Source organism: Dama dama, chromosome 11, assembly GCF_033118175.1.
Source record: "Dama dama isolate Ldn47 chromosome 11, ASM3311817v1, whole genome shotgun sequence".
NCBI lineage: Eukaryota > Metazoa > Chordata > Mammalia > Artiodactyla > Cervidae > Dama > Dama dama.
In genome coordinates this window covers 100824397-100840924 of record NC_083691.1, presented here as the reverse complement: position 1 = coordinate 100840924, position 16528 = coordinate 100824397, and the positions used below count along the sequence as shown (strand labels likewise).

General features: G+C 40.9%; 1 protein-coding gene across 3 annotated transcripts in view; it reads left to right on the top strand.

The window, feature by feature from the left end:
* Nucleotides 1-16528, top strand: part of NPHP1 (nephrocystin 1) — a 67191-nt gene that overhangs the window by 11854 nt on the left and 38809 nt on the right. For 2 of the 3 annotated variants that reach the window (XM_061156038.1, XM_061156040.1), the window contains exons 5-11: nucleotides 4861-5083; nucleotides 7366-7467; nucleotides 10711-10811; nucleotides 11136-11178; nucleotides 12271-12358; nucleotides 14123-14217; nucleotides 14314-14442. In XM_061156038.1, the coding sequence (XP_061012021.1) occupies nucleotides 4861-5083; nucleotides 7366-7467; nucleotides 10711-10811; nucleotides 11136-11178; nucleotides 12271-12358; nucleotides 14123-14217; nucleotides 14314-14442 (781 nt within the window). The remainder of the gene's footprint in view (nucleotides 1-4860; nucleotides 5084-7365; nucleotides 7468-10710; nucleotides 10812-11135; nucleotides 11179-12270; nucleotides 12359-14122; nucleotides 14218-14313; nucleotides 14443-16528) is intronic. The other variant, XM_061156039.1, reaches the window with a different exon arrangement.

The window sequence follows — 16528 nt, the reverse complement described above, 5'->3', positions numbered from 1 at the left end:
GCCCTGGTATGTGAGTAAACAGAAAAGACTATTTTTCTTCTCTAAATGTCTTTTAAAAAAACACTTGATTGTGTAAAGCAAAATATACATTTGAGAATTTATAATACACAGTCAGTTTTCATTGTTTGCAATACTTATACCCCATAAAATTGCTGCAGACCCTGAATAGTGAATACTACACTGCAGCTTCTAGGAGAAGCTAGGTTCCTACTGAAGCAGTGAACAAAATGTTTTTTGTCAACTGAGTAATATACATCCTTGTTTTCTGTGTGTTTCTGTGTAAAGATACCTTATTTAATGTATGTTACTGATTCATTAATATTGAACTCCGCCAACAGCCCTGTGATTTATGCCTGAAGAAGTCTAATAGTAACACGCTAATTTTCTCCATTAGGCACATCACAGCTTTCTTCTGGTTGGGACCACTACATAGCATTTCAGCACTGTATTTGGGGGCCATTTAAGATAGCATAAATGGGTTGCAAGTAGAAGATTGGAAAAAGATATTCCATATTTACCCTATCCAAAACAAAGGTGATGCAGTTACAGTAATATCAGGGGAAATAGACTTTAAGGTCAAAACTAATTTAATAGATTAAAACATTTTATAGTAATAAAAGGACCAATTCAATAGGAAGAAATTATCCTTAATGTGTAGGCACCTAATAGGCACTTTACAACATATAAAGCAAAAATTGCCAGTACTACAGGGAAGCTGACAATATAATCCGCAAATCTTAACCACCTAATTAAAAATGTATTTGTAGAACACTGTATCCCACTAGGTAATACGCATCTCTTCCAAGTGCATATATGACATTAACCAAAATGAATCATAATGGACCATACAGCAATTGTCAACAAATGTCAGAGGATTTAAATCATGCAGGAATTTTGGTGACTTGGAATTACATTAAAACTCAATGACAATCCAAAATTAATACAATGGTGAATGTCAATTCTATCTCAGTTAAAGAAAAAAAAAACTCAAATGACAGAGAAAGAAATAAAAATCTCCAAATGTTTGCAAATTAAATCACATACTTCTGGGACTTCCCTGATAGCTCAGTGGTTAAGAATCTGCTGTGCAACACAGGGGATGTGGGATTAATTCCTGGTCGGGGAACTAAGATTTCCTATGTAACTACTGAGCCCACATGCTCCAGCGCCCATGTGCCTCAACAAAAGGTCCCATATAGCATGACAAAGTATTCCATGTGCCTAAACGTAAGACCCAATGCAGCCAAATAAATAAATAATTGAAAAAGAATCACACACTTCTATATAACCTAAAGATCAAAGAAAATATCACAGTGGAAAACTAAATATTTTGAATGATAATAAAAATGCAGTTGTGGGCTGCAGCTAAAGCAGTGCTTAGAGGGAAATTTATGGCTTTAAATGCAACATTTAGAAAAGAAAATTTGAAAATCATCTACTAAAGTTTCCAACTGAAGAAGCCAGAAAAAGAACAGCAAATTAAACCCAAGGAAAATAGAAATAAGGAAATAATAAAAATAAGAGAGAAAACTGAATAATAAACTGACATATAGTAGATAAAATCAATAAACCAAAAGTTAGTTCTTTAGAAAAAGTAATTAAATGAGTAAATTCCTAGCAAGACTGGTCAAGAAAAGAGAAAGAGGGAAAACACTAGCAAAAAACAAGGATGAAAACTAACCACTCAGAGCCTACAGAAATTTAAGATACTGTGAAGATGCTATGAAATACTTTATGCCAATAAATTTGAAAATACAGATGAAATAAGTTCCTTGAAAAATAAAATGTACTCAAATTGACAAGATGAATCGAAAATCTTAATAATCCTACCAAAAGATCTACTAAAGAAGTTGAATGTATAATTAAAACCCTTTCCACAGAAGAAATCCTCAGGTTGTTTCACTGACACAAATTTCTGCAACAATTGAGTAAGACATAGTACCAGTATTATGAAATCTTTCCAGAGAGCAGAAAAAGAAACATTTCCAAATCATTTTATGAGCATTATGAAAAGTGAAAGTGTTAGTCGCTCGGTTGTGTCCAACTCTGTGACCCCTTGGACAGTAGCCCGTCAGGCTTCTCTGTCCATGGGATTTCCCAGGCAAGAATACTGGAGTGGGTAGCTATTCCCTTCTCCAGGGGATCTTCCTGACCCAGGGATCGAATCTGGGTCCCCCTCATCACAGGCAGACTCTGTACTGTCTGAGCCACCAGGGAAGCTCAATATCAAGACATGATAAAAATATTATAAATAGAAGGCCTAATGAGCAAATGCACAAACGCAATATAAGATGCTAGCAAATGAAATCCAGGGCACATAAAAGTGACAGTCCATCATGACTAAGTGGGATTTATTCTAGAATGCAAGATTAGTTTAATATTTATTTTTACTTCTTTGGCTGTGTTGGTCTTGGTTACAGCACTCAGGGAGCTTTGATCTTCCTGTGGTGTGCTCTCAGCTGCAGCATGTGGTATCTATTAATAGTTCCCCCAGCTGGGATCAAACCTTGGCACCCTGCATTGGGAACACCCCAGTGGACCACCAAGGAAGTCCCTGCAAGATTAGATTAACATTGAAACAATCAGTAATTGAAATTTACTGTATTAGTATAATAAAGAAGAGTCATTTGGCTAGTTTTATGGTTAGCAATGTCTATTTGCATCAAAGTATTGGTTTTTTTTTTTTTTTTCATTTATTTTTATTAGTTGGAGGCTAATTACTTTACAATATTGTGGTGATTTTTGCCATACATTGACATGAATCAGCCATGGATTTACATGTGTTCCCCCTCCCGATCCCCGCTCCCGCCTCCCTCCCCATCCCATCCCTCTGGGTCTTCTCAGTGCACCAGCCCTGAGCACTTGTCATATGTATCCAACCTGGGCTGGTGATCTGTTTCACCCTTGATAATATACATGTTTCAATGCTGTTCTCTCAGAACATCCCACCCTCACCTTCTCCCACAGAGTCCAAAAGTCTGTTCTGTACATCTGTGTCTCTTTTTCTGTTTTGCATATAGGGTTATCATTACCATCTTTTTAAATTCCATATATATGCGTTAGTATACTGTATTGGTCTTTATCTTTCTGGCCTACTTCACTCTGTATAATGGGCTCCAGTTTCATCCATCTCATTAGAACCGATTCAAATGAATTCTTTTTAATGGCTGAGTAATATTCCATGGTGTATATGTACCACAGCTTCCTTATCCATTCGTCTGCTGATGGGCATCTAGGTTCCTTCCATGTCCTGGCAATTATAAACAGTGCTGCGATGAACATTGGGGTGCATGTGTCTCTTTCAGATCTAGTTTCCTCAGTGTGTATGCCCAGCAGTGGGATTGCTGGGTCATATGGCAGTTCTATTTACAGTTTTTTAAGGAATCTCCACACTGTTCTCCATAGTGGCTGTACTAGTTTTCATTCCCACCAACAGTGTAAGAGGGTTCCCTTTTTTGCATCAAAGTATTGTTAGCTGCTCTGTCCTGTCCATTGTGTCTGTCTTGTCCAGACTCTTTGAGACCCCATGAACTGTATCCCACCAGGCTTCTCTGTCCATGGAATTCTCCAGGCAAGAACACTGGAGTGGTTGCCATACCCTCCTCCAAGGGATCTTCCCGACCCAGGGATTGAACCCAAGTCTCATGTCTCCTGCACTGGCAAGTGGGTTCTTTACCACTAGCGCTACCTGGGAAGCCCTATCCTTTTCTGCTTCGCCCAAAACTCCAGGATTCCATTCGGCACCGATATACAGAGAAGCTGAGTTTCAGGCTTCCTTAGTTTATACTATTTCATGCCTCACTTTTAATAACCATCTATGTGTTTAGCCTTTCTTCCAGTCTCCATGGAGTGTGATCATCTTTCTCAGAGCAGGTCAGATCACGCCCTTCCCTGCCTTCATTTCTAGGGAACACCTTAAAAATAAAGCTCACACAGGCTGCGTTTTGCTCATCTGTTTTCCACCTCATCTATTGCTCATTCCTCCCAGACCTCTTCCTACCATTCATGAGCTACTAGAGGTTCCTTCTTTTCCAGCCTTCTTCCTCCACTCCTTTCCCTACCTTTTTACCACCCCCCTTTACCTGGTTAATTCCAGCTCATCCATCAAGTCCTAACTCTAAGCCTTTCCTGATCCCCACCGTGCAGTCTAGGTTAGGTGCCCATCTTGTGTGTTTCCCTGGTATGCTGTATTTACCTCTACTGCAGCATCTGTTGAACTATACTGTAAGTATCCATCTGCTAGATTGCCTCATTGTTCTCTTGGAGGACAGGGAATTGTCTGATTTACCTTTGTTTCTACCGTGTCTGACATGGAAACTGACAGGTAACATCATGATCATCATCACTGCCAACTTTTATTGAGAACTTGCTGTGGTCAGACACTGTCCAAGTTTGTAACTCCTCTAATCTTCATGAGGACCTTATGAGGCAGGTTCTGTTATTATCTCTACTTTACTGATGAGAAATGGAGAGTCTGAAAGAAATGTACCCAAGACCAATCAACGAAGAGGAGATAGAACCAGAATTTCATCTCAGAATCCATGCTCTAACCACTGTGCAATAACGCTCAAGCAGCATTTGCTGAATGGATGAATCGAGGACTTAAATTCAAGTCTCCTGGCCTCCAGACCAGCACCTGCTCCATCACGTCAACACACTCCTTAGACACTTTAACTCCTCTATTACTCTCAGGTCATGTATTCCTTGCTAGATGGTAAAAACTGTTAGTTGTACTTTCCCTTTATGTTTCTTTTAAATTTGCCTGTTATAAATATGGGCCAGTTCTTCTGTATATAGAAGTTATACTTGATCTGTTCTTCTGCGTTATTTCCAGTGATCCTCATCAATTACTTTTTCCAGAACTGGGGCACTTACTGAAAGAGAGGAAGAGGAGAATTCTGCTGAAGAAGATGAAGAAGAAGACGACGAAGAAGAAAGCGCAGAAAGTGGGGGTGAGGACGAAGAAACAGAAGAGGAAGAGGAAGAGAAACAGGAAGGCGAATCTCACCCAGAGACCACAAGTGGAGAGTACATTGCTCTTGGAGATTTTATGGCTCAGCAAGTGGGAGACCTTACATTTAAAGTAAGTAGAAACAAACTGGAAGCAAACCTAAGGATAAATTTGCATACCTAACAGAGTAAGAAAACTCTACCTATATATCTGGATTAGAGATTCCTGATATTAACTTTTTAAAGACTCAGTCTGTTTAAATAAAATAAGGGATAATTATGATTTACAAGCAGGAGTTGTAAAATTCTTTTATCAAAGTTACCTAGTAGTAAAATGGTAAGAAAAAAAAAAAAGAGTAGATGCTCCTCTGGTTGTGAAAGTACAATAGTTTTAATGTTGATCCATTTGTCTGCTGATGGGCATCTAGGTTGCTTCCATGTCCTGGCTATTATAAACAGTGCTGCGATGAGCATTGGGGTGCACGTGTCTCTTTCAGATCTGGTTTCCTTGGTGTGTATGCCCAAAAGTGGGATTGCTGGGTCATATGGCAGTTCTATTTCCAGTTTTTTAAGGAATCTCCACACTGTTCTCCATAGTGGCTGTACTAGTTTGCATTCCCACCAACAGTGTAAGAGGGTTCCCTTTTCTCCACACCCTCTCCAGCATTTATTGCTTGTAGACTTTTGGATAGCAGCCATCCTGACTGGCGTGTAATGGTACCTCATTGTGGTTTTGATTTGCATTTCTCTGATAATGAGTGATGTTGAGCATCTTTTCATGTGTTTGTTAGCCATCTGTATGTCTTCTTTGGAGAAATGTCTGTTTAGTTCTTTGGCCCATTTTTTGATTGGGTCATTTATTTTTCTGGAATTGAGCTGCAGGAGTTGCTTGTATATTTTTGAGATTAACCCTTTGTCTGCTGCTTCATTTGCTATTATTTTCTCCCAATCTGAGGGCTGTCTTTTCACCTTGCTTATAGTTTCCTTTGTTGTACAAAAGCTTTTAAGTTTCATTAGGTCCCATTTATGTATTTTTGCTTTTATTTCCAATATTCTGGGAGGTGGGTCATAGAGGATCCTGCTGTGATTCATGTCAGAGAGTGTTTTGCCTATGTTCTCCTCTAGGAGTTTTATAGTTTCTGGTCTTACATTTAGATCTTTAATCCATTTTGAGTTTATTTTTGTGTATGGTGTTAGAAAGTGTTCCAGTTTCATTCTTTTACAAGTGGTTGACCAGTTTTCCCAGCACCACTTGTTAAAGAGGTTGTCTTTTTTCCATTGTATATCCTTGCCTCCTTTGTCGAAGAGAAGGTGTCCATAGGTTCGTGGATTTATCTCTGGGCTTTCTATTCTGTTCCATTGATCTATATTTCTGTCTTTGTGCCAGTACCATACTGTCTAGATGACTGTGGCTTTGTAGTATAGTCTGAAGTCAGGCAGGTTGATTCCTCCAGTTCCATTCTTCTTTCTCAAGATTACTTTGGCTATTCGAGGTTTTTTGTATTTCCATACAAATTGTGAAATTATTTGTTCTAGTTCTGTGAAAAATACCATTGGTAGCTTAACAGGGATTGCATTGAGTTTATAGATTGCTTTGGGTAGTATAGCCATTTTGACAATATTGATTCTTCCAATCCATGAACACGGTATATTTCTCCATCTGTTTGTGTCCTCTTTGATTTCTTTCATCAGTGTTTTATAGTTTTCTATGTATAGGTCTTTTGTTTCTTTAGGTAGATATACTCCTAAGTATTTTATTCTAGATGCCCATCAGCAGACGAATGGATAAGGAAGCTGTGGTACATATACACCATGGAATATTACTCAGCCATTAAAAAGAATTCATTTGAATCAGTTCTAATGAGATGGATGAAACTGGAGCCCATTATACAGAGTGAAGTAAGCCAGAAAGATAAAGAACATTACAGCATACTAACACATATATATGGAATTTAGAAAGATGGTAATGATAACCCTATATGCAAAACAGAAAAAGAGACACAGATGTACAGAACAGACTTTTGGTCTCTGTGGGAGAAAGCGAGGGTGGGATGTTTCTAGAGGACAGCATCGAAACATGTATATTATCTAGGGTGAAATAGATCACCAGCCCAGAGATCACCAGCCCAGGTTGGGTGCATGAGACAAGTGCTCGGGCCTGGTGCACTGGGAAGACCCAGGGGGATCGGGTAGAGAGGGAGGTGGGAGGGGGGATTGGGATGGGGAATACATGTAAATCCATGGCTGATTCATGTCAATGTATGACAAAAACCACTACAATATTGTAAAGTAATTAGCCTCCAACTAATAAAAATAAACGAAAAAAAGAAAAAAGAAAAAAAAATAATAATGTTGATAATTCTGAGCTTAGGGGTAAATTCTAATTAAAACATTGTACTTTTATTTTGCCTTAAGAAAGGGGAAATTCTCTGTATAATCAAAAAAAACTCTGATGGTTGGTGGATGGCTAAGAACGCCAAAGGAAACAAAGGCCTTATTCCGAAAACCTACCTGGAGGTTAGTCTTTTTTGTTTATTCTTTCCTTTTTCTCCTTTAAGACTTTTTTTTCATTTATAATAAAGCACTAAGTTGTATTCTTTGATCAATTGGCTAGTGAGTGACTTAAGATATACAATCTTTGCTTCAATTTTAGAGGATCAGAGCCTGGGAAAAATTTGGGGCTTCCCTGGTAGCTCAGCGGTAAAAGAATCTGCCTGCCAATGCAGAAGACATGGGTTTGATACTTGGGTTGGGAAGATTACCTGAAGAAGGAAATGGCAATGCACTTCATTGTTCTTTCCTGGGAAATCCCATGGACAGAGGAGCCTGGCATGGGGTCATGAAGAGTTGCACATGACTTGATGACTAAACAGTAGTTATAGTGGTCTGCTCTTACGTCGGTGAGCTGTAGCATGGACAGAGGAGCCTGGTGGGCTACAGTCCGTGGGGTCACACAGCGTGGGACAGGACTGAGTGACTAAACAGTGATTATAGTGACCCGTTCTTGTGCAGGTGAGCTCCAGTGTACTGAGTGACTGAGCAGTAATCATAGTGATCTGCTTTTATGCAGGTGAGCTCCAGCATGTCATCACACAATGAAGATACACTGTGGATTCGTGTTGATCATAAAAATGAATAGACAAAAAAAAAAAAAAAAAAATGAATAGACATTTATTTTTTGTTGTCAAAGAAAACTGCAGTTAACTTTTCTTACCTTCCACAAATACATGATCCTTTACTAAGATGTGAACATAGTGTATATGCATGTTGGTTGCCTAGTTCTTTCATATTTCATAGTATGGCATGGTCATTTGCTGTCCCACATATATAGATCAGTGCTGTTCAGTAGAACTATAGTGCAAACCACAAATGTAATTTAAAATTTTCTAGTAACCACACTGAGATGTCTTGTTTTTCCTCATACCACTTCTGACACTAGCTGTGTGGGGTTTTTTTTTTGGACACCAGATACATGTTGTTTTTCACACTGTTTTTTTGAAGCCAACCAGGTATGCAACAATGCAGTTCACTTCTGGCACCAACTCCTGGACTTAGCACAGACCCCACGAGATAAGAGCGCAGTCCTGCAAGACTGCCCCACTTTGGGGGCTTCCCTGGTGGTCCAGTGGTTAAGAGTCTGCCTACCAATGCAGGGGATGCAGGTTCAAGCTATGCCTCAACTTATATTTAAGTTATATATAACTTATATGTAAAGTATACCACAACTACTTAACCCACACTTATGAACCTGAAAACCAAATCTACTGAGTGTCCATGTTCTGCAATGACAGAACCCACCACAGTGAGAAGCCCACACACTGCAAGTAGAGATTAGCCCCCGCTCACAGTGAAGATTCAGCACAGCCAAAATTCAGTCAATCAGTGAATCAACCAGTAAATAAAATATTTTAAAAGTTGCTTGGACAGAGGAGCCTGGCAGGCTACAGTTGACAAGGTCACAGAGAGACGCAGCTGAGCAGAGCAGCAGCAGCAGTCTATAGCTCGAAGTGACATTGCATGGAGGCTGGGGTTAACTTCCATTAGAGCTAAAGTCCTCCAAACTGTGGCCTAACTAAGGTAGACGCACGTTTCTCTTGCATATGGAGGAAGTGTGGAGATGGGCAGTCAAGGGATGGCAAGGCCCTACCTCGTATTTTACTCGGGGCTTCCCTGGTGGCTCAGTGGTAAAGAATCCACCTGCCAATGCAGAAGACACAGGTTCGACCCCTGGGTCGGGAAGATTCCCTGGAGAAGGAAATGGCCACTCACTCTGTCCATGGGATTTTCTTACCTGGAAATCCCTTGGACAGAGGAGCCTGGTGGGCTACAGTCCATAGCGTTGCAAAAGAGTCTGGCATGACAGTGATTAAACAACAGAAGCAATATTTTACTCTGTGGTTAGGTGCCATCAGCTGTCCCTAGGGTTGTTATCTCTTTAGGTTGGCAGCTATATCTTTTAACAATTCCAAGCAGAGAGGGAGGAGAAGTGAGGAAGAAGTCAAAAGGCAAGAGCTGCAGTCTTTTATAGAAGGTTTCCTGGAAGTTACACAAAAAGCTTCCAGTTATATCTCCTGGACCAGCGTTTAGTTTCTTGACAACACCTAGCTGTGAGGAGGGCTTGGAAAATGTAGTTTTCTTAGGTTGCGTGCATGCTCAGTTATGTCCGAATCTTTGCAACTCCATGGACTGTAACCTGTCAAGCTCCCCGTCTGTGGGAACTTCCAGGCAAGGATACTGGAGTGGGTTGCCATTTCCTTCTCCAGGGGATCTTTCCGACCCAGGGATCAAACCCACGTCTCTCCTGCATTGGCAGGAGGATTCTTTACCACTGAGCCACCTGGGAAGCCCCTTTTAGCTTCACTCATTGCTATAATCAGGGACTCTTGGAAAAGAAGAACCTGCGTTGTGATCAGTCTGCACATAACCCTGTCCCATTATTCCCCTTAAATAAATTCCTAGATGCTCATTGCTGCTGCAAAGGGTTTACACCTTGGTATTTTGATAAAATTTGCCATTTTGCAAATTAGGAAAGTTATTCTTATTTGGACTCCCATCCCTAGCAGCTGAGAATATTTGTTTGTCTGCACACTTGCCATTGATGGCTGTCATCAGTCTTTTTGCCAAAGTGATGACCAAAAATAAAATGGGCTCATTATTGTTTTTCACTTGCATTTACTGTATTGCTAGTGAGGTTGAGTGTCATTTCACTTGCTTTATTTATTTCTATTTCTATTTATTCTTTGAAATTTGCCTTTTTAATTCATTTTTCAAAGGGATTTTTGAAAATTGTATTGCTATGGCAGAGTTTTTCTATTATCTTATAATAAGGATATTAAGCCTTGGAAACTTGAAGCAGATATCATCTTTGTTGACTTTCAACCAGATTTACCTTTAGGTAGTTAAATCTGTCAGTGTTCTATTTATGATTTTTGGTTTTGCTATCATGAGTGGAAAGGATTCCCCCATCTCAAGATTATTTTCTTCTAACACTTCTGTAGTTCTTTTATTTATATCTTTTCTTCTTTTTTTACATTTGAATCAGTTCCATCTGGCACTTATGTTAATTAAACTTGTTCTGTACCTTTATCCTCGTACTTTTTTTCAAATAATGACATCATTATTTGAGCTTTTATCCACTGATTTTTGATATGTCTGTCATATACTAAATCCCTACCTACACTCAGATCTTTCTGAAAGTACATTTATTGGTTGATTTTCCCATTAGGTAAAAGGCACTTCATATTTCATACTATTTTTCAGCCCTATAATAAAGAAGAAGGCCAAGAATCAAGTGAAGAAGGCAGTGAAGAAGATACAGAGGTAGGGGATGAAGCAGCAGAAGGACCAGAAGTCAAGCAAAGGTAAAATGGTGTGAGGGGACATAAAAGCAGGTTCATGAAATGTTTTATTTGTTTATCTTTACTATTATAAATAATGGAAGAATTTCTTGAAATGGAAACAACTTATAGTTTGGGAGCTTTTCTCATTACCATTTGCTTAAAGGTCATTACAACTTTAACTTTGTGGTTACTTTTAGCATGTGATATTATTCTTAGTTTCATGTAGCAGTGTTAGATTGTCAGAAGATACAATGATATGCTTTGTTCTTTGATTAATGAAGTTCTCTGACTGAGTGAACAGGCATAAACTTTCCCTGCACTCACCTAGCTACTCTGTCTCCCTAGAACCGATTCTCACTGGAGTGCTGTCCGGAAAGCCATCTCAGAGGTTGGTATCTCCTGTCTTATTAATGGGGCTTCCCTGGTGGCTCAGTGCTTATCTGCCTGCAGTGCAGGAGACGTATGTTCTATCCCTGGGTTGGGATGATCCTCTGGAGGAGGGCATGGCAACCCACTGCAATATTCTTGCCTGGAGAACCCCATGGACAGAGGAGCCTGGCAGACTATAGTCCATGGGGTCACAAAGAGTCGGACACAATCAAGCGACTAACACTTGCACTTTTCACTTCATCTTATTAATAACGCCTCATTTTGTTACCTAATAGTTCTGGTAAGAGTTCAGATTCAAAACAACTTTAAATGAAAGCGTTGGATCTTAAGTGGGTACAGGGCCTGGAATGCACAGAACATTGATACACACCTCTGGTTTAGTAAGTCTATACTCTGAGTAACATTTCCCATTAAGTCTTTTCTGTTCAGAAGAGTAGATTTGAGGGCTTGGAAATGTCTCACCTTGATTCTGCTTGAATTTTCCATCATTTGGGTAAAGACAATTGTTAGTTTTGTAACATTTAAAAATTCCAAAAAGCTCAAAAAAGTAAGAAACTACCCATAATCCTATCATTTAAAAAGTTACATAATGAAATGAAACCCCACTCCTTCCATAAGTAATCACCACTAACCATTTAGTAAATATATCCTTTCTGGGATTTTTACTTTATTTATTATTTATGGACATGGGTGCATGTGTATGTACGTTATATATACACACACACACACACAAAGCCATTCATTCTTCAGTGCACATCAGGTCATGGTATCAGCTCATCTGTGACATGGCACACTCCTTTGTGGGGCTGGACAGGCCATTTTGACAGGGACCACGCAGAAGCAGCCGGTCTAAAGCGCAGAGCTCGGCTCCCGGAGCACTGCATGGGGCTTAGATCCTTGGGAAAGGCCAGGTATCAGCGATGGCATCATCTCATAATTGGGGGTTAAACTGCTGTATTCTCCCACTAAAGTCTGGACATTTGTATTTTTGTCTTGGGAGTTGTAGTTGCTATAGTGATAAAGAGCGTATTCTAGAGGTGAGAAAACCTGAATGAAAGCAAGCAAGTCAATTTTGTTTTACTCTCTTCAGCAGATAAACACCGTTGATGTGTTGACCACGATGGGAGCTGTTCCTGCCGGGTTCAGGCCTTCCACCCTCTTCCAGCTCCTGGAGGAAGGTACAGGTGTCCATCAACCAGACAGACTTTGAGTGAAGCCGTCATGGTTTACATCTAACTTTTCTGGCACAGCCAGAGAAGGTTGTTGCTAAAGATGTTGGATCTCACATCTCTTGGATGCTCATCTTGCCCCTCATCTTGCCTGTGACAGGGGGAGGGAGCCCTGATCCTATCAGAAGCCAAGCCTCCTTTCATTTATTTCAGAAGCAGGACTCGCAGTGAGCACCCCTCTCCTGTATCTGCTGCCTGCTCTCCCCTCCCCCACCGGCTCCTTGCCTCAGCAATAGTCCAAGCACCACCTCTATGAACCAGCCCTGCTCAGCCCTATCCCACTCTGGCTGAAGCCTCCCTTTCTCTGCTTTTCTTCACATCAAGACTTTCCCCAGGAGTTATCTCTATTCACTGTTTCTATTTTCTTATTCATTCTTGGATTGCCGTGTATTTGGCACCATTTGTTCATAAGCTCGTTTTATTTTTAAATATTTATTTATTTATTTGGCTATACCAGGTCTTAGTTGCAGCATGCAGGATCTTTGATCTTCATTACAATATTCAAGATCTTTTTAGTTTCGACACGTGAGGCGTTCAGTAGCAGCATGCAGGGTCTAGTTCCCTGGCCAGGGATTGAATGCAGAATGCCCACGTTGGGAATTTGGAGTCTTAGCTCGTTTTAAAGAGCAGCGATTTTGGGGAGAGGCTCACCTGTATTCTCTGAGTTGTTGTCTATGTAGGGACTGCTTTGAGGCTCCTCTTTTGGGAGGCTCTTCTCCGTGCCCCCCAAACACCCACCTCCTCCTCTGCTTCTATCTCAGGATAAAACGCCACCTTCCCAGAGACACCTTCCTTGTAGGTTCTCCTACTCTCATCCACGTCAGTACCTTTTATAGATCTAAGTCAGCTTATAATTATTTTATCTAGTCTTTTGTCTACCTGTTTTTCTTAATTATTTTCGCCCACTGAGCTGTAAGCTCATGGGGGCAGGGGACGTGTTTCTCTGATTCACCTTTGTGTTTCCAGTTCCTAGCACAGCAGATTTGTTGTTATTGTTCGGTTACTAAGTCATGTCTGACTCTGCGATCCCCTGGATTACAGCCTGCCAAGGCTCTCCTGTCCTTCGCTATCTCCTGGAATTTGCTCAGATTCATGTCCATTGAGTCGGTGATGCCATCCAACCATCTCATCCTCTGTCACTCCCTTCATTGAATCAGCTCTTCGTGTCAGGTGGCCAATGTATTGGGGCTTCAGCTTCAGCATCAATTCTTCCAGTGAATATTCAGGATTGATTTCGTTTAGGATGGACTGGTTTGATCTCCTTGCCGTTAAGGGACTGTCTGGGAATAGATTTTGTAATAAGTATTCATGACTAAATTATGGAAAAACAGCATTAAAATACTTTTATGTAAAGAAGCAAAATTAATGATGATACCCTTTTTCTAGAATGTCCAAAATGTGGTTACAGATTTTCTGAATTTTACAAAAATATTTGAATGGGTCATCTTCATCACGGGGCATGTTACTGGCCTGACAGTCTTAAGGTCTTTCCTGAAGCTGCTTTAAGATCAGCTCTTAAGTGCTTCCATCTTGATGTTTCTTCCTGTTCTTATCTCTGTTGGTATGTCTGTCTTAGGAAGCAAGTTTCTAGCAAACAGCATGCATGGTATTTTTGATGTCTGTTTCCTAAGTTTGTACTGTAACATCATGGATTTGGGGTTTTGAATTTCGTTCCTTCTTTGTAAGAATATAAAGGAAAAATTATTTTTGCAGGGAATCAATTTCGAGCAAGTTACTTCTTACAGCCAGAGCTCACACTTTCCCAGCTGGCCTTCAGAGATCTAATGTGGGATGCAAAAACCGGCTCTGTAAGTATGGTTACTCTTTACAAAAGGTGCTTGGAAAGTGAATTTGTCTCATAAGTCATAAAAGCAGACCTTCCTCGTAACTGATTGCTCTTGCAGATCAGGTCAAGACCGAGCCGTGTCTCCTTGATTCTGACCCTCTGGAGCTGCAAGGTGATTCCTCTTCCAGGGGTGAGCATCCAAGTTCTGAGCAGACACGTGCGCCTCTGTCTGTTCGACGGCAGTGAGGTAAGCTTGCTGGGGAGTCTGACTAGTTCCCGCCACATGCATTTTTTAAATTTAATTTTTATTTTTTTTAACACCAAAAACATTTTATAGTGGGATATAGCTGATTAACAATGTTGTGATAGTTCAGATGAACAGTGAAGGGACTCAGCCATGCTTACACATGTACCCATTCTCCTCCACATCCCCCCCCGACCACATATTAAATGCATGCTGCATAGGATCTGTCCGTCTCTTTCTTTCTCTCAATCTCTGTGTGTGTATAAGTACCTAGATAAACTAATGTGTAGTGTTAGTGTTAGTCACTCAGTTGTGTCTGACTCTTTGCAACCTCATGGACTGTAGCCCACCAGGCTCCTCTGTCCATGGGATTTCCCAGGCAAGAATATTAGAGTGGGTTGCCATTGCTTTCTCCAGGGGATCTTCTCAACCCAGGAATCAGACCCAGGTCTCCTGCACTGTAGGCGGATTCTTTACCATCTGAGCTCCTGGGGAAGCCCCAAATAATGTATGGTAGCATGCAAACAGCAAGGGTTCTGATGACACAGGTTTATTAACTCCAGACTCTTTCACTGGCTAAATGTATGACATTTATATATCACAGTTAGCTCCCGTGAGCCGTAGATTTTTCATTTACAAAAAGGTACTGATGCCTACCTCCTAGTGCTATATGCAGTTCAGGTTTTCAGTATAGAGTACTGCATCTTGAAACATTTCTGTATTTGTGGCTGGATTTCTGTTGCTGCATGTGGGCTTTGGTTGCGGCCAGTGGGGGCTGCTCTCTAGCTGTGGTGTGCAGGCTTGTCCTCACAGTGGCTTCTCGTGCTGCAGAGCGTGGGCTCTGGAGTCCGAGGGCTTCGGTCGTCGTGGCCCTCTGGCTGAGCTGCTCTGCAGCACGTAGAATCTTCCTGGAGCCCGGGTGAAATTCACGTCCCCTGTAGTGGCAGGTGGATTCTTAATCACTGGACCACCGGGCAAGTCTGAGTATTGCATTTTTGACAGGTGTACACACCTATGTAACCAACGTTCCAGTCAACCTGTGGCGCATTACCATCACCTGACAATGTTTCCCTGTGTTCTTTTCCACCCCCTTCCTCTCTAATGCCTAAGAGAAGATTTTCCACCCACTACCAACCAAAGAATTTGAATGACTCTTAGTTAATTGATTTGTTTTGGAGATACAGCTAAAACAGTGCTGAGATGAAAATTTATGACTTTAATTGAATATACTAGGCAAGAAGAGAGATTTTAAATCAGTGATCTAAGCTCAAACTCAAGAGTCTAGAAAAGGAAGAGTGAGTGAAACCTGAAGAAAGTAGAATGGAGGAACTAATAAAGAGCAGAAACTAATGAAACAGAAAGCAAAAGAGAAAGTCAGAAAAGGCAAAGTTTATTCTTTAAAAAGATTAATAAAATTGACAGGTGCCTAGTGAGACTGATCAAGAAATTTTCAAAAGAGAGACTTCCCTGGTGGTCCGTTGGTTAAGGCTTCACCTTCCAATGTGGGGGGCAGAGGGGGGAACCAGGATCCCACATGCCTTACTGGGACCAAAAATAAATAAATAAATAATTTTTAAAAATAAATTTTAAAAGGAGAGAAAGAAAGAAAACAAATGATTGTTGCTAAAACAGCCTCTGTTCACTGGTGCCAAACAGAAACACGGAGTCAGAGTTTTGGGTGAAGTAAAAAAAAGTAGTTATTGCTTTGCCAGGCAAAGTGCTCCACAGCTGGCGAAGGCCCTCAGAACTGTGTATCCCACCCTGGAGGTGAGGTAGTGAAGAGGGGCAGTGAGAAGTCTTACAGTGTTAAGGGGGCGTGGCGTGGCCAGTGCGTGGACTGCAGCCCGCCAGACTCCTCTGTCCATGGGATTCTCCAGGCAAGAATACTGAAGCGTGTTGCCATGCCCTCCTCCAGGGGATCTTACCCACCCAGGGGTCGAACCCATGTCCCTGTGTCTCCTGCACTGGCAAGCGGGTTCTTTACCACTAGTGCCACCTGGGAAGCCCGAAAGAAGAGAAGGGGAATATTACAAATAACTTTATGGCAATAAATTTGATAACATTGATAAACAGATAAATTCTTCAAAAA